The following is a 15,107-nucleotide window of genomic DNA, read 5'->3' on the forward strand; positions in this document are numbered from 1 at the left end:
AGATTCATATTGAGGCATATTAGCCTTATGGTCATATTAGCATTATGTTTGCTAATACCTTTGCTCTTAAAAGGCATAAAAGATATTTCAGATAATTAATGACCATCTCAGAGTATCCACGTAGGATATTAAAATGGGGAAAAACTCAGGAGGGGCAAAAATCATAGACTAGCCCACCCCAAGGAAGCCTTTCAGTTAAAGGTTTGCACTGATTTTGTAGAGTTCAAAGTGTTCAGCAATTTCGAATGTTTAGGAAGAAAGTTGCCAAAGGATAAATTAACTCGACATCAGCAAAGTCAACATCTGTGACATTAAGCAAATCACCTAACCTTTTCAGGACGGTTTCTTCCTTTCTAAAACTTAAGAAAATAAGGAGGTTGCTACTAAATGATTTCCTAAGTCTCTATGGGCTCTAACGTATGATAGTGAGGCGTTTCGGGAGGATACTTAAGACAGGTTAGACGTCACCATCTGCATCCAAACATTTATGAAACCTACCTTTTAAGCACTTCTATGGCTGTACAGCTAGAAGCCATACCAGATTTCTAATATGGCACTTGAGTACCACTGAACATTACCACTGAGGAATGAATACCAACAACGTACCCAAGGGTGGGCCACAGTGGCTCAGCAGGTAAGAGTGCTTGCCTGCCATGCCTGAGGACCCGGGTTCGATTTCCGGTGCCTGCCCATGGAAAAAAAAAAAATACCCAGACGACAGGTTTTGTAAGATGAGCAAAGAGAGACAGTAGTGAACAAGAAGGGTTGATAGTGACTTCTTATAGATAGGATCAAGAACAACTTCAAAGGGTTCACATTGTGAATGACTGAGAAGGAACAGGACTAACAAACTGACATGGTGTGCAGCAAATTAAAAGTGCAGTGGCTCTCTTGGAGCATTGGCTTTGTACTGAGTGTAACAGATAAAAATAATAATGAAAGGCTGGTCTTGGCAAATAACAGCTGTAGCCTTAAACCAAACAGAAATTCTCTAGCCCACATTTGAGAATGGACTATAGTAATAGTAATAATCACAACAGAAGTAGCTAATTCCATGTTTTGAGGGAAATCTAACCCCCTTTCTTCTCCATCTCCAAGAATACACACTCTCTGTTGTAATGCTAGTATTGTCCACTGCTGTTTTGCTTTGGTTTCTTTTTTTATCTGTCTTAATCACAGAAGGTAACTGGTTTTATTAGGACACAATTTCTATTAATTGGGGTTTTTCATCATAAATACTGTGAGCTAAAACTATTATCTTTTACAAGTTTTTTTTTTATTTCTTCATCTTTAAGACATTAAAACTGTCACTCCCTGGAACAAATTTGGAGCTATGGAGAAAGTAACTACATACATATACATAAGTCTTGAGAGCTAAAAAGGGAATAGCAGGAGTTTAGCATTTTATGAGAAGCCAACATCATATCTGACGGCTGACAACACTGGTTAGTCTAAGTTGAGATTTCTTGATTTTAGGATTCAGAGAGATGTGCTGAAAACTGTGGAAAGGAGGTGCTTCTTCCAAGAGACCAAGTTGAATTAGCTATAAATCTGACTTAGTTTATAAAGCAAGTGAAGACAAACATAATCCAAGCCAATAACTGTAGAAACAGGGAAGTGCGATGTGGGTTGACAGCATCAAGTATGCAGTGGTGGAGTAAAGATTGAAGGAGCTGTGACTTTTACAGAACCTTTTAAACTAAAGTAATAACTACATGTACTCTGCAGATTGTATTATGTTCAAGGAGAACATGAAGGCAGGAGATGAAAAAGGATACCTTCAGAGCATTTGGAGTTTACTTAAATAATTTTGGGTTCCAATGTTCAAATTATTGTATTTTAAGAGCAATGAAGTTGAGTAGGGCAGATGATTATCTGCTCAAGAAACTGACCTCAAGAAATTTACAGATCCAAAAAAGAGAAAATATGCTTCCTCTTTTCATCTAAAATTCAAAGTCCATTTCCCCTTTTTAAGATTCTGATTATATGCTACCTCTGAAACTTTACCTTACCACCCTTCCACACATTGGGAGATTTATCACTACCATGTATGTGCCTTTATTCCAGCACTTACCTCATGTTTGTAAATATTTTCCCTAAACAGAGTTGCATTCCATAAACATAGAAACTAGCGTGTTTGCCATTGTATCCCCCTGAATAAGGTCAGACATACAGTACGTTGCTCAATCATATTTGCCTAATGAATGAACAACTACAAAATTGTTAAAAGTTCAAAAGGTACAAAAGAGTTATGTATTTTGGATGGTGTGGGTGGAGGGTTTACCTTGGAAAGAAATCAAAGCAATCAGAAGCAAGAAGAAACATTACTCTGAAAATTACATACACACACACTTTTATTTTATCTTGATGACTCTATGGGTAGGCGAGGAAGGCTTCAGCTCATCCACAGCAGTTATGAACAGTTTTATAACCCCATGAATTCCCCCCTTCATTCTGAATACAACAGCAATATGAAAAGCTTGCCCATGTTGGACCCTTCACAGCAAGAAAAGATTCTACCTTCTGCTACTGTGCCAGGATGCCTTTCAAATCCTTCATTAGCCAATCTCCATTTGTTTAGAGTTGGCAAAGGTCTGCATCCAACAACCCAAATGTTTCAAGTTGGAGTGTTATCAAGATGACAGCAGTTACAATTTGAATAAAGGACTTATTCAAACTATTCAACTGAAATGAGAAGAAAGCAGCCAGTCCGCCCATATTATCACATCCAATTACATAGGACTTTGGAATGCTTTCTTTCTATCAGGAAGTTCACATAGAGATATCTAAAGAGAGCAATCGTGGTTCACTGCAGTTATCCATTCGATCTTTTGAATCTAAATTACATGCATCATGCATAAATTAACTGCTGATGTTCCCCTCTCCACAAAAGTCCATTGCGCAGACTTTTCTATTAGTTTTTTGACTAATGAAAAATGGGCTGATATTACTGACCAAAATCAACAAGATCAAATTGTAATAATAATGACCATAATAACTAGCATTTGTATCACAATTTCTAGTTTGCACAAACCTTTCACACCCATTATCTTGTTTGCCTCTCACTAATATTCAAGATTGTCGGCTAAGAAGATGGTTTGTATCAGTGCCCAAGAGCCTAAGGAAGTTTGACCATTAGATTCTCCAACCTAGAGCTGGATCACAATTGTTTGACTAGCTTTGTATGTGGATAGTGCCATCCCCAGGTATCAATTTCCCAAAACATCACTTCTCACCCAAAATTCTCATAGGAGCACTTCTATTCACTGTTGCTAATTTTTTTTGCTTCCTGTTCCTTCTTCAATCCACTGTACCCTGGCTTTCGCCATACCATTTTTCTAAACAAGGTCTTGTTAAGTTCATCAGTAACTTTACTTATTGGCAAACTAAAGGTATTTTTGGCTTTTAATTTACCGGACTGCTTGGGTATGCTTGAATGTATGATTAGAGCCTTGAAACGTATGTATTTTCTGCTTCCAAGATAAAATACTCTCAGATAATTCTTCCCCTGATGCCTTCCCAGGTGTCAGTCTCGCCCTTACCTTTCCATATTGAGATTCCCTTGGGGACCTGCCCTTTTCCCTTGAATCTTGTTCTATACACTGCTCAGGCTAGTGCTCACCAGTTCTTCTGGTTTCAACTGCGGATTATTACCAAAGTTGTGTATCTAGTCCTTTCTTTCTACTCGGGTTTAATTGGAACTCTATTGAGACAGAGTAACTGTGCAGTCACCTTGACTTAAATTCAATCACACAATTGTCCTTCTTTCACATGTTACAGGGAGTGTGTAGATCTTTCCATTGTGTAAAGCACATAGGAATTCACCATAAGGGATTGACTATCTTCTGTGAGTTAATTTCAGGCTCTACTCTATAAAATCATCCTCTATACAATTTTATATAATGGTCCTCATATATTTTTCATGGATATGAGCTTCATATTTTGTATCCAGATGTGTCCCAGATAGCTTTATCTAGACATCCCCCCAAAACTCATTCACTTAAAATGAATTCTTCATCCCTGAAGATATTATTGCCCATCTCTGGGGCGTTCTTGTCCAGGAACATCTCCCCCTCATATGACTCACATCAGCTATTATATTGTCTATGATACATTTCCTGAGTGCCTCATCTATTACCTAGCTAAGTTCTCTTTCTTATGGGTACTCCCATAATACCCCAATCATACCTCTTTTCATAAGCCCATTTTTTCACATGCTCTTTCCTTTACACACTTTGAGGGAAGGGAAGGTAACTGCGACAATCAGTGTTCAACAAATAGTAAATGGATAAATGCCTGAGTAAAAATAGTAGTTCCAAAGAATATTGCCCACTCTTTAGAGATCTTAAGTAAACTCAACTGAGCTTGGGAATAATTGAAGTTCAGTGTGTCTTTTAAAAGTGATCTATTTTCCTCTTAAAACTTTGAAAAGCACAATATTGGAGGATGAGAACTATTTTGTATTAAACGTTTCAGAGAAATGTCTTAAAATACTGGCTCACAAATTCTGCTTTAAAATACATTCAGCTTACTTCCCAATCCAGGAAAAAAATCAGGGAACTATTAAGCACTTTCTACATTCACCTTACATTCTTAACTTATTCTGACTTGCTAGCCACATCCAAAGAAGTCACATAGCTATTTGGAGAGTGGACAACAGTCATCACACTCCGGTACACATGCTGGATGTTTCTGTTGCATGAAAAAGATATGAGGACCATTATAGAAAACTGTAGAGAGGATGATTTTATAGAGTAGAGCCTGAAATTAACTCACAGAAGATAGTCAATCCCTTATGGCGAATTCCTACACTCTTCACACAACGGAAAGATCTACAAGCTGTGTGTAACATGTGAAAGAAAGACGATTGTGTGATCGAATTTAAGTCAAGATGACTGCACAATTATTCTGTTTCAACAGAGTTTCAATTAAACCCGAGTAGGTCTCAAAGCACATTCTAAAGCACACCATGAAAATTTGCTTATTAAAAAATCTTTCATCTCTACAGATTGTCACACTACTATGTCCAACTCGTTGCAACACTCTATACTAAAGTCCATTTTTCCCACATGTGTTTCTTGGGTGGCCTGATCTAGTCAGGATATTTTTCTACTTTAGTCCATGATCATCTGCTTCACTTAATTGTTTTCTCTTCCTTTCAAATATAACTTTATCTACACCTGCATTATCCAATACAGAGGCCACTAGTCATGTGTCTATGAAACAGAAATTAAAATGAAATTCAAAATTCAGTTCCTTAGTCACATGGCCGCACTTGAAGTATTTTACAGCCAAAGCAGCAAGTGGCTGCTATATTGTATAGCACAGAGGAAAATTTCCATCTTCACACAAATTTCTTTTGGACGACACTGATTACAATAGAAAATTCTACTTTCCTTGACTTGCACTATTGTGCTATTGTGTTGGCCTTTGGATGTTTTGTTTATTGCAGAAAACCTTTCCTACATCTACCCCAATAGATTCCTTGCATTAAATTATGTAGGTGTGCTGGTTTGAAAGGATGTATGTACCCTAGAAAAGCCATGTTTAAATCCTAATTCCATTTTATAAATCCAGCCATTTCTTCTTATCCCTAATCAGTACTGTATGGTTGAATCTGTAATTAGATCATCTCCCTGGAGATGTGACTCTATCAAGAGTGGTTGTTAAACTGGATTAGGTAGAGATGTGTCTCCACCCATTTGGGTGGGTCTTGATTAGTTTACTGCAATCCTATGAAAGAGGAAATATTTTGGAGCATTAGAGAGATTTAGAGAGAGCAGAGAAGAATGACATAGCCACAAGCAGCAGAGAGTCCGCCAGCCAGCGACTTTTGGAGATGAAAAAGGAAAACACCTCCCAGGGAGCTTCATTAAACAGGAAGTCAGGAGAGAAAGCTAGCAGATGATACCATGTTTACCACATGCCCTTCCAGCCAAAAGAAAAACCCTGACCCTGTTCTCTTCTCACTGGAGAGAGAAACCTTGAACTTTATTGACCTTCTTGAACCAAGGTATCTTTCCCTGGATGCCTTTGATTGAACATTTCTATAGACTTGCTTTAATTGGGACATTTTCTCAGCCTTAGAACAGTAAACTAGTAACTTATTAAATCCCCTTTTTAAAAAATCAATTCTGTTTCAGGTATATTGCATTCTGGTAGCTAGCAAACTAGAACAGTAGGCATCATTTGCTTCTCAGTGAAATAAATGGGGTCAATGAACAACCCTGTGGAAACTTAAATGACACTTCTCAAACAGTAATGCCTCTATTCAAACTTGTCTTTAAATAATTGTTATGTTAAGCAAGGAGAAGAGTTCATCTTTACAGAAGCTATAACATGGGTATGGAAAACCTCTTTGGCATAGGCTAGCAAACTTTAAAACTAGAAATAAAATACAAAAGCATGTGTGACAGAATTTGAAATTGTGTGATGTTTAGGGAAAGCATGCCCAAACTTAAGATACCTGAAATATGACGAAATTTTGCCACTGAGCTCATTCTACTTTACCAGTCTTTCCCCATATACTATAATAATGCAGAAGTCAACTGAGACTGTAGATTATGCATTGAGGTGCATGGTGATTTAGAGAGGTGGTGCTTTTTTGTATGTTTTAGTAATTGAAACTCTAATCATTTATTAGAAAATCGAGAATAAAATTATAAGAATTATCTGCAAAATAAAATGAAGTATCTTTTACTTTATCCATCCATGACCCCAAATCTTTGATTGGGTTTTGTAAGACAGCAAGTGGGCTCTGAAAAGAAGGTGAGTGGTGCTGCATTTTCCTTGGGCTACCCAACACAAGCAATTGGTTTTACTGTTCAATATTGAGCAGGTTTTTCTGGCAGCAGCTCCCCAAAATGCCTGTTCTTTACTATTCAGTGGAATGGATCTTTATGTACTCAGGAGCCTCTTTTCTGAGAATTTTGTGCTGTCTCTACTCACCAAAGGGAGGGAATGAAAAGCAGGCTCCATTAGTGTTCTAGGACCTTCCTTGTTGAACCTGCTGTCATGGAGCCCAGGGGCTTTCCACGTGACTTGAGTTCATTATAGATGGCTTGGATTATTTTCCTTATACAACCTCCTTTGAACTTTGACCCATCCTCTGGGAACCTATCTGAGCTTTTAAGCAGTACTGGCCTTTATCATCCTTCCGCCACTCAGAAAGGGGCTCCTGGGTGTTCAGAATGTTCTGCTTTGCTAGGGAGCTGGAAGTCTCACTCTCTATAGGAAGTGGGACTAGCCATTTCCCACATTCACTTTTGCCAGACACTGGTGAAATAGGGTCCAGGCTGCTCCTTAGCCCCACTAAAGATGATGTGCTCTCTACCTGAATCGCTCCAGGAGATTGGGAAGGCCAGATGTGCTTAAACAGATGCGTTTAACTTTTTCTATCATGTTACAAGCATGATTTCAAATTCCAAGTACAATTATAACACTGATTTCTTTTTGTGAAATCAAGGTACAAGGCCATTTTAAATATTTGGCTCTTGACTAACATATACATGCTTGTTCTGAAAATAATCCCACGCATATTCAGCTGCTACACATGGTGAGATCAATGCATTTGAATGTGAGCCCACAAAGTGTAAGCTTTGCCTCCAGAGTTGCTATTTGGTCCACTCACTGAAAATCAGAAACAACAAATTAATTAAATGAGCATAGTCACTAACATTCTGGCCAGTATCTAAAGGGCCAGAGGGAGAAAAAAAGTGCTTCAGTAATTTAAACCCCTTAAGGAATCTAATCTTCTTGAGTGCTCTGACTGTATGTGAAATTTAGAAGTTTTCTAGTTTTCAATTAACCTCTGGCAATATAAATTGCTCTCTATTGTCCTTTGGGGCAATATTGTGGGGATCATGTTTTATTAACATTTTGTTTCTGCAGAGGTATTCGAGAACCTCATGTTTTTCTTAAGCATATATTTTTTGTGTGCAGTTTTAGTATACTTACATTTTCCCTCTACACATTCCTCTTGATCCATTCTTCTCCCTCCATTCTATCCAACTAGTGTCTGCTTCCCTGATTTCTTCTGTTTTCTCCAGAATGTTTATTCCCCCTCTAAGTCAATTAGTTAACAAAGGTGAGGAATTGGGGAGAAGTACATTTCCCTCTATGAAAATTCATAAGCCCTGCCTTCCTTCTCACACGAGAAGATATTTTGTACAAGTTCATAAAAATGGTTGTGCTTAACTTCTAAGAAGTCTCTCGATGCTTGATGGAGCAAAGTAAGTATTTGATAAGAAATTGAGGAAAGGCAGATGCATGTACTCTTGCCAAAAACTGCTTCTCAAAATTCTATATTAGTTTTTTTTTCTTTAGGTTCATTGCTCGTAGGATAGGAATTTCTTTCTGCACAATACTCTGTTTCACATGAACCCTAATTTCCCTCTAAGTTGTAGATAATTGTGAATTGAATATGGATGTTCTTTTTAAACCTCTAATATAACCTCACTTACTAACCTTTGCTTCAATTTAATGACTCAATTCAATTCAATTACTTGATAGTCTACTGGATAGACTTCTACCATTTATTTTTTCACAAAGTCAATATTTGTTTTCTTCTTCTCAACCTTAAATTATTAGAATCAAAAGGCAAGGAGAATGCCCCAAGATAGTGACTCACACTTTAAATCATTCAATATTTTATCAGAATTAGCCAGCTAGGTCTCTACAAAGTACTAGATATGAGACGGAGGTAGAAAGTCCACACACTGAATGATCTAAGGCAGTCTGCAGGACTGGTGTGTAGGAATGCAAATCTAAGTAGAGAAGAAATCAGGTAGGTCAAAGTGGGAAATTAGTGGGCCTATTCATGTTGACTGTGTAGAGAAAGTCTACTAGACAACTTTAAGGTAGTAGACTATGTTTTAGAATACAGCAGGCCAATACTGACACACAAAAATAGAAACACTGAATACACTTATAAACATTATATACCAATTGAATCTGTATTTAAAAGAATATCCATTAAAAACATCAGGACCAGATGATTCTACAGAGGAGTTTTGCCAACAGTTCAATAACTTATAATCTTATTTCAGACAAACAATTCTAAGGGGGGGGAGAAGAGGGAAAAAGAAGGCTGGCATCACTAGCCCATTTTATGTGGCTGGTCCTTATCAAATCCAGATAAGGACGGTAGTAGAAAGGCAATTTAAAATCCAGTAACACTTCCGAATGTAAATGCAACTCATTAGCACGTTGAATCAGTGATGTATCTTTTAATGTATTTTTAAGATATCTTTGGCCCAGTGACATACTGTCATTAGGCGAAAGTAATTAATATTGACGGAGTACCTGCTATAACATGCTCTGTGTACATTAGCTAACTTAGCTTAGAGCCTTCGGGATTAAATCTTTCATGCTTTGGCTGAAAAATATACCATCAACAAAATACCTTTATTAAATATCTAACTACAAATTCAAAATAGGAACAGTAACTGGCAATTAAATTCCAAGTGATCCATTTGTTGATTAACAGGGAAATCATTTGCTGAGGGCAAGTTCATTTTGATTGATTTCAGCCCCTGGAGAAATGTTCCCAGAGAAAATACACTTGTTAGAAGACTGTTAGAGTTCTCTGGAGAAACAGAACAGATACACACACATGTATACACACTTACCCACATATACAGAGACACAAACACATACATATACACACAGAAACACATGTATGCATAAATATCATGAGATGATTCATTATAGGACTTGGCTCATGCAACCATGAAAATTGGCAAGTCTAAATCTCATGGGGCAGGCTGCAAGCTGGGAACTCTTAAGGAGGTTTCAATGAATTCCCCAAGAGAAGGTGGCTGGCTAAAATAGAACAATTTTTCTCAGTGGTCACATCATCAGACCTCCCTTTAAGGCCTTCACCTCATTGGTGTAAGACTTCTCTCATTGCTGAGGGCAATATCCTTTGTTAGTTGTAGGAGTAATCAGCTATAGATGCAATAAACTAATGGTTTACATCCATAGAATACCTCACGGCAGCAAGCAGGCCAGTGCCCGCTTGACCAAACAACTGGACACCACAACCCAGCTGAGGCGACACATGAACTTATCCATCACAAAGACTCAACCTTTTAGTGAAAGCTGTTATAGAGTTGAGGGTTTTGGCAGAATATTAATAGTCAATTGAAAAACCAAGACGATTTCTAGTTATTCTTGTCTCTTGATGAATCAAGTGAAGTCACCAATAGTGCTTAGTTGTTTACTTGAGATGTAAATGAGTTTGGAGTGACCAAAATTAGTCTTTATGAATAGTCTACATAGAACAATGATAGGTGAGAATATTTTCAAAGTTGAGAAAACACCAATTCATAACCACCTGCTAAGATGGGTTACAATAGATGGTGGTAAAAGCAGAAAGAAGCTTAGCTGGACAAGTTTACAGATTTTGTGAAAATGTGAGGTCTCTTTTTACCGCTTACGGTATTCATTGGTAGGTACTTTGTGAAAACATGTTATTGAACAAATAGTATCAGTGGTGAACTTCCTTTATGCTCATTGATTTATATATCCTCATTTCCATGACACTTTGTCAGAAATGGAATCTGAAAATCCTGACTTTCCCAAAAACACAGAAGTTTGACTGTCTAGCAGTAAAAATCTATTGGAAATTTTAAAAATTTATCACCTTTAGTGAGGTGCTTAATGTTTTAAGAATTTTACATTACTTACAAATTTAAAAGTCTTAGTCAATGCTCCATGAAAGGTAAAAACTATAAAAATGAACATTTAACATTTATAATGAAGCCTCATTAATCTAAGATGAATTGATACAAAGCATCTTCAACAAAAATACCTAAATTAAAGCTTTTAAAAGAGCATGTTAGGGCTGTACGAAGGTGGCTCAGTGGCAGATTTCTTACCTGCCATGCCAGAGACCTGGGTTCAATTCCCAATGCCTGCCCATGCAAAAATAAAATAAAATAAAAGCATGTTAAATTATTTTTGAGTAAAAATTTACAAAGTGTCAAAAAGTAGACCTGTGAGATTGGTTTAAATATGTGAAGTAAAAAGTTTGGGCACGTGAGTGTTATGCAAATAAGTATAGAAGTGACTTTAACAATACCTAAAGCAGTCTTCTCAAAGCCTAATTTCTCTATAATATTGTTTGTACATGCCATTGACTTATTGAACACTCCTAAAGCAAAACTTCAGCCTTATATAGCCACAGTTTTGATAATCATCAAACCTGATAGACAAAAAGCACTGCCCTGAGGTGAAAAACTTGACTGAGTCAAGTCCTTATTATGCCATTCAAAATTGTCAAGGAACTCGTCACTGAATTTTCCCAGTCCTTGGCTTCCCTCTTTATAAATTGAGGAGTTTGTACTCTAGAGTCAAACAGCATCACGACCTGGGATTTTTTGAATGCTGAGTTGGTAGAATCTAAAATACCTATTACTAAATGAAGCAAATTAAAAATGTTTGGAATCCCCATAACTTTACCCTACTCTGGAGAAGTTGCCTATGACATGTAGAAAGGTTTAAATTGAATTTTCTAAATAAGACATATTCAGGAAATCTACTGTCTTAATTGTCTCCTTAACAAGCAGGTAATTGAAGGAGGCTGGACAAGAAGTCAGAGAAATTCCCAGCCACCCTTTTAAAGAGCATCATGTGGGTGTGAGGGTAGGTAAGTGGTAGAATTTTTGTCTGCCATGCTGGGAGGCCCGGTTTCAATTCCTGGCCCAAGCATTTCCCAAAAAAACAAACAACAAAAAAATTCAACAAATGGTGCTGCAATAGCGGGATACTCACATGGGAATAGAATGAAATGTGAACCCCACTACACAGCATGCAAAAATAAATAAATAGTAAAGAACATCATGTGGCTCTTTATTCTGAGACAGAGGCATTTGATTGAAGGTATCACAAACTCCTCAGGAAAGAGTATGTGAATTAGTGCAACAGTAATAGGAGTGCTTACCATTCCAGGTGCTAGAGCAACTAGCTAATTTTGTGATTATTTTTTCTAGGACCCACCGATCTCAGCATGAAAAGGCAGTTGGCTACTAGCTCAGGATCCTCCAGCAGTTCAAGCTCCAGACCCCAGCTGAGTCCGACTGAAATCAATGCTGTGAGGCAGCTCGTTGCAGGATATCGAGAATCGGCTGCATTTTTATTACGTTCTGCAGATGAACTGGAAAACCTTATTTTACAACAGAACTGAGTCAAATGATGACCGTATTCACTGAGGTCTAAATTTGCAGTTTCCACTAATGACATTTTGATTTCCCAGCAGAGATGCTTCTGTTCTTACTGCACAGTCCTTTAAAGAAATACTTCCATTATGCCACACTGTCCTTGATCCATAAAGTGATATGTTAAGGTGCTTCAAAGGAACTCTGACCTCTGAAGTACTTGAGATACTCTGTGTCCAGCCTATTGCTCTTTGTTTTTAGTATGTCAGCCTAAATAATGGACGCCAAAAAAAAAAAAAAAAAAAAGGCTGTATATTCTTAATTCAAGGATAAAGCAGAAGAAGCTTGTGGGATTAAAAAAATAGCTCAAGATCCAAGTGCAATATTAGTGGAATTTGCTGCTGCATCATTGGACTGAAAGCTGCAATATCTGGCAAAAAAAAAAAAAAAGCCAAATTTCCTATTGCTACAGGATATAACAACAATTAAGAAGGATCTTGTATTTTAAAAAATATATATATGTAATTTTTATAAAAGAAAACTTGTTTTTCATTCAAAGTTGTCATTTTTACTTTGGTAACTTTTTCATAGATCTTAAAAAAAATGTTTTGAGAAACTACTGTAAGTACGTTTTCCACATCCCTTTGCCTTCTCTTTCCAAATTCTTTCTACAAAAATAACACTTGATGCTGGAAAACCCTTGCCTACGTTATTCAGATCATCACAACAGGAACTACTTCCAAGAGAAGCCTGCATTTCTACACTCACGCTGGTCTCAAACATCCCACTCAATATTGCAGCTTTACCATAAGCAGTTTTCATCACAGCATTTTTTTACTATTAAAAAAGACATATCACTGGGGAAAAAAGTCACACCTTCGGTTTCTTACAACTGCTTTTTGACAGGCATCCCTATAGCAATTGGATGTAGATGACTGAATGTTAAGAGGTTGCAAATGACAATCTGAAAATTTGCACTCTTGTGTGTAGTTTTCTTTTCATTTCTCTCTTTCAAAAATAGTTTCCAAAAAAGAAAAAAAAAAAAAAAGATCATTACCTCTCCTGATATAGTCTGTATAATTTTGGGTAAAAGTGTTGTAAAGAACTCTCAGCGGATGCAGCTGCAACTTATAATGAACTGTGGGTCCCGCTATTCCCCATACTTTGTCCTTCTTATTTTCTAGTGTTGGATACACACGAATGGTGTTTCCTTTGTGCGCCGAGGCAAGTCTATTTTAAAAATATTTAGGGAGAAGCACTTGAGTTCATGCTTCTTGTACACTTTTTTTCTGTTGTTTAGCTTTGGTTGGATTCCAAATTCTTTGTGCATTCCTGGATTTGCCTTATTTCATGTAAACTTTCTGTAATCCAGTTTGACAATAAGTTTAAGGCATCAGTGATATTTCTTATCTACTTGTTACATATAGTTTTTCAAGTAATGACTGTGATTGTGACCAAGTAATGTGCACTTTTTCTTGTAACTGTGGACATTGCCATGCTTTTTTCTTCTGGTGTTTCTAGAATTGTTCCTTACAGTTACGTAAACAAACAAACAAAAAACAAAAACAAAAATCTTTTGTGATACTGTTGGTGAATATTATGTGAAAATCTTATTGACATATGAGTATTTTGGAAATACATAGATGCAAAAACATCTTTTAAGATGTGAACTTAGAGTTTGCTTATTTAAATGAAAGTTCAAAAACTGAGGGCTGGTATAATTTTCTGTTTTGTTTGGTTTAATAAACAGATTTCTGTGTTAAAACAGTGATTGTGGAAACACGCTTTCTGAATGATAAAGCAATTAATTTTTAGCAGTGTGCTCTCAAAAAATGGTATTTTGTGCCCACATTTAGCACAAACTGACAGTTCAGATTTCATTTGTCGGAAATATCCCAGAATCCACAAGGCTCTCAACATTCAGTCTAAAAGAACTTCCTTAAAGAAGGGCTAAAGGAAATTAGCAAAGTGGGTCTACTTCATTTATTTAAGTGTGATTTAAGAATTTGATGCCTGTCACTCCTTGTTTTCACTAGTCCTTGCGGGCTTGGGAGACACGAATGCCTGTTTTACATTTTGTATTTCATTGTAATAGTACTTGAAAACTTTGGCATGGTTTATGTTTCACAAAGTAACACTCAGGTTTGTGTTTAAAATATATATATCCTTAATAATGGTAATTAAACAGGTCAGGTAGGAAAGGTAAGTTCCGGTGAGCAACCTCTGTTTTCATGTCATTTTCATCTTCGATTATAACTCCCAAACCCACCTAGATCATCCAGTGTCTTCTGCTTTTTGTACCTTATCCAAAAGTCTTAGGGTACTGGCTCTGTCATCATTTCCCTGGGAGAGCTAAGAGGCCAAAATGAATTAGCTTCTTTTCTTTCCTTTTATGACTTACACCTGAAAACAGCCTGGTCCTCTTTTATACTGCTGTCGCTATAGAATAACGGGATTATATCTCCTTTACAAAGGCTTTTGGAGAAGCTGGGTGCAGGCTAATATTGTGTGATAGAGCTAGAACAGAAATTTCCATCACTTCTGCCAGTTCACTTTCTGTCCATCACCAGTTTCTTGTTACATGTGAATTACTTTATCGTACTTGATAAGAAAACACGCCACGAAATAACTACAGAGTATGCAAGCACAGAAGTCACAGCGTTTTCTTAAATTGTGTGGTCCGGATACTTCTTAGTAGTTTGCTGAAATAAACCTCAGTAAAAAGGGCATTCAGAAGTAACTGGAGCCACCATTTACTGATAACTTACACAAGGAAAGGCATTTTGTTCCCTTTACTCCTCACAATAACCCTGCAAAGTTGGTCACCCTCTAGTTTCCGAAGAAGCCAAAAAAGAAATAACTTGTCAAGATCACAAAAACAGTGAGCGCTGAAGCCATGGATTGAACCAGGCCCACCTGAGGCCACAGCCCACCCATCGGTTGCACTAG

General features: G+C 37.1%; 1 protein-coding gene across 10 annotated transcripts in view; it reads left to right on the forward strand.

The window, feature by feature from the left end:
• NOL4 (nucleolar protein 4) overlaps nt 1-13,868 on the forward strand; it is a 377,490-nt gene extending 363,622 nt beyond the window's left edge. For 9 of the 10 annotated variants that reach the window (XM_077135662.1, XM_077135666.1, XM_077135672.1 and 6 more), the window contains one exon: nt 11,994-13,868. In XM_077135662.1, the coding sequence (XP_076991777.1) occupies nt 11,994-12,187 (194 nt within the window). In that variant the 3' untranslated portion in view covers nt 12,188-13,868. The remainder of the gene's footprint in view (nt 1-11,993) is intronic. The other variant, XM_077135663.1, reaches the window with a different exon arrangement.
• The last annotated feature ends 1,239 nt before the right edge of the window (nt 13,869-15,107 follow it).

This window comes from Tamandua tetradactyla, chromosome 18 (assembly GCF_023851605.1).
Source record: "Tamandua tetradactyla isolate mTamTet1 chromosome 18, mTamTet1.pri, whole genome shotgun sequence".
Classification (NCBI taxonomy): Eukaryota; Metazoa; Chordata; class Mammalia; order Pilosa; family Myrmecophagidae; genus Tamandua; species Tamandua tetradactyla.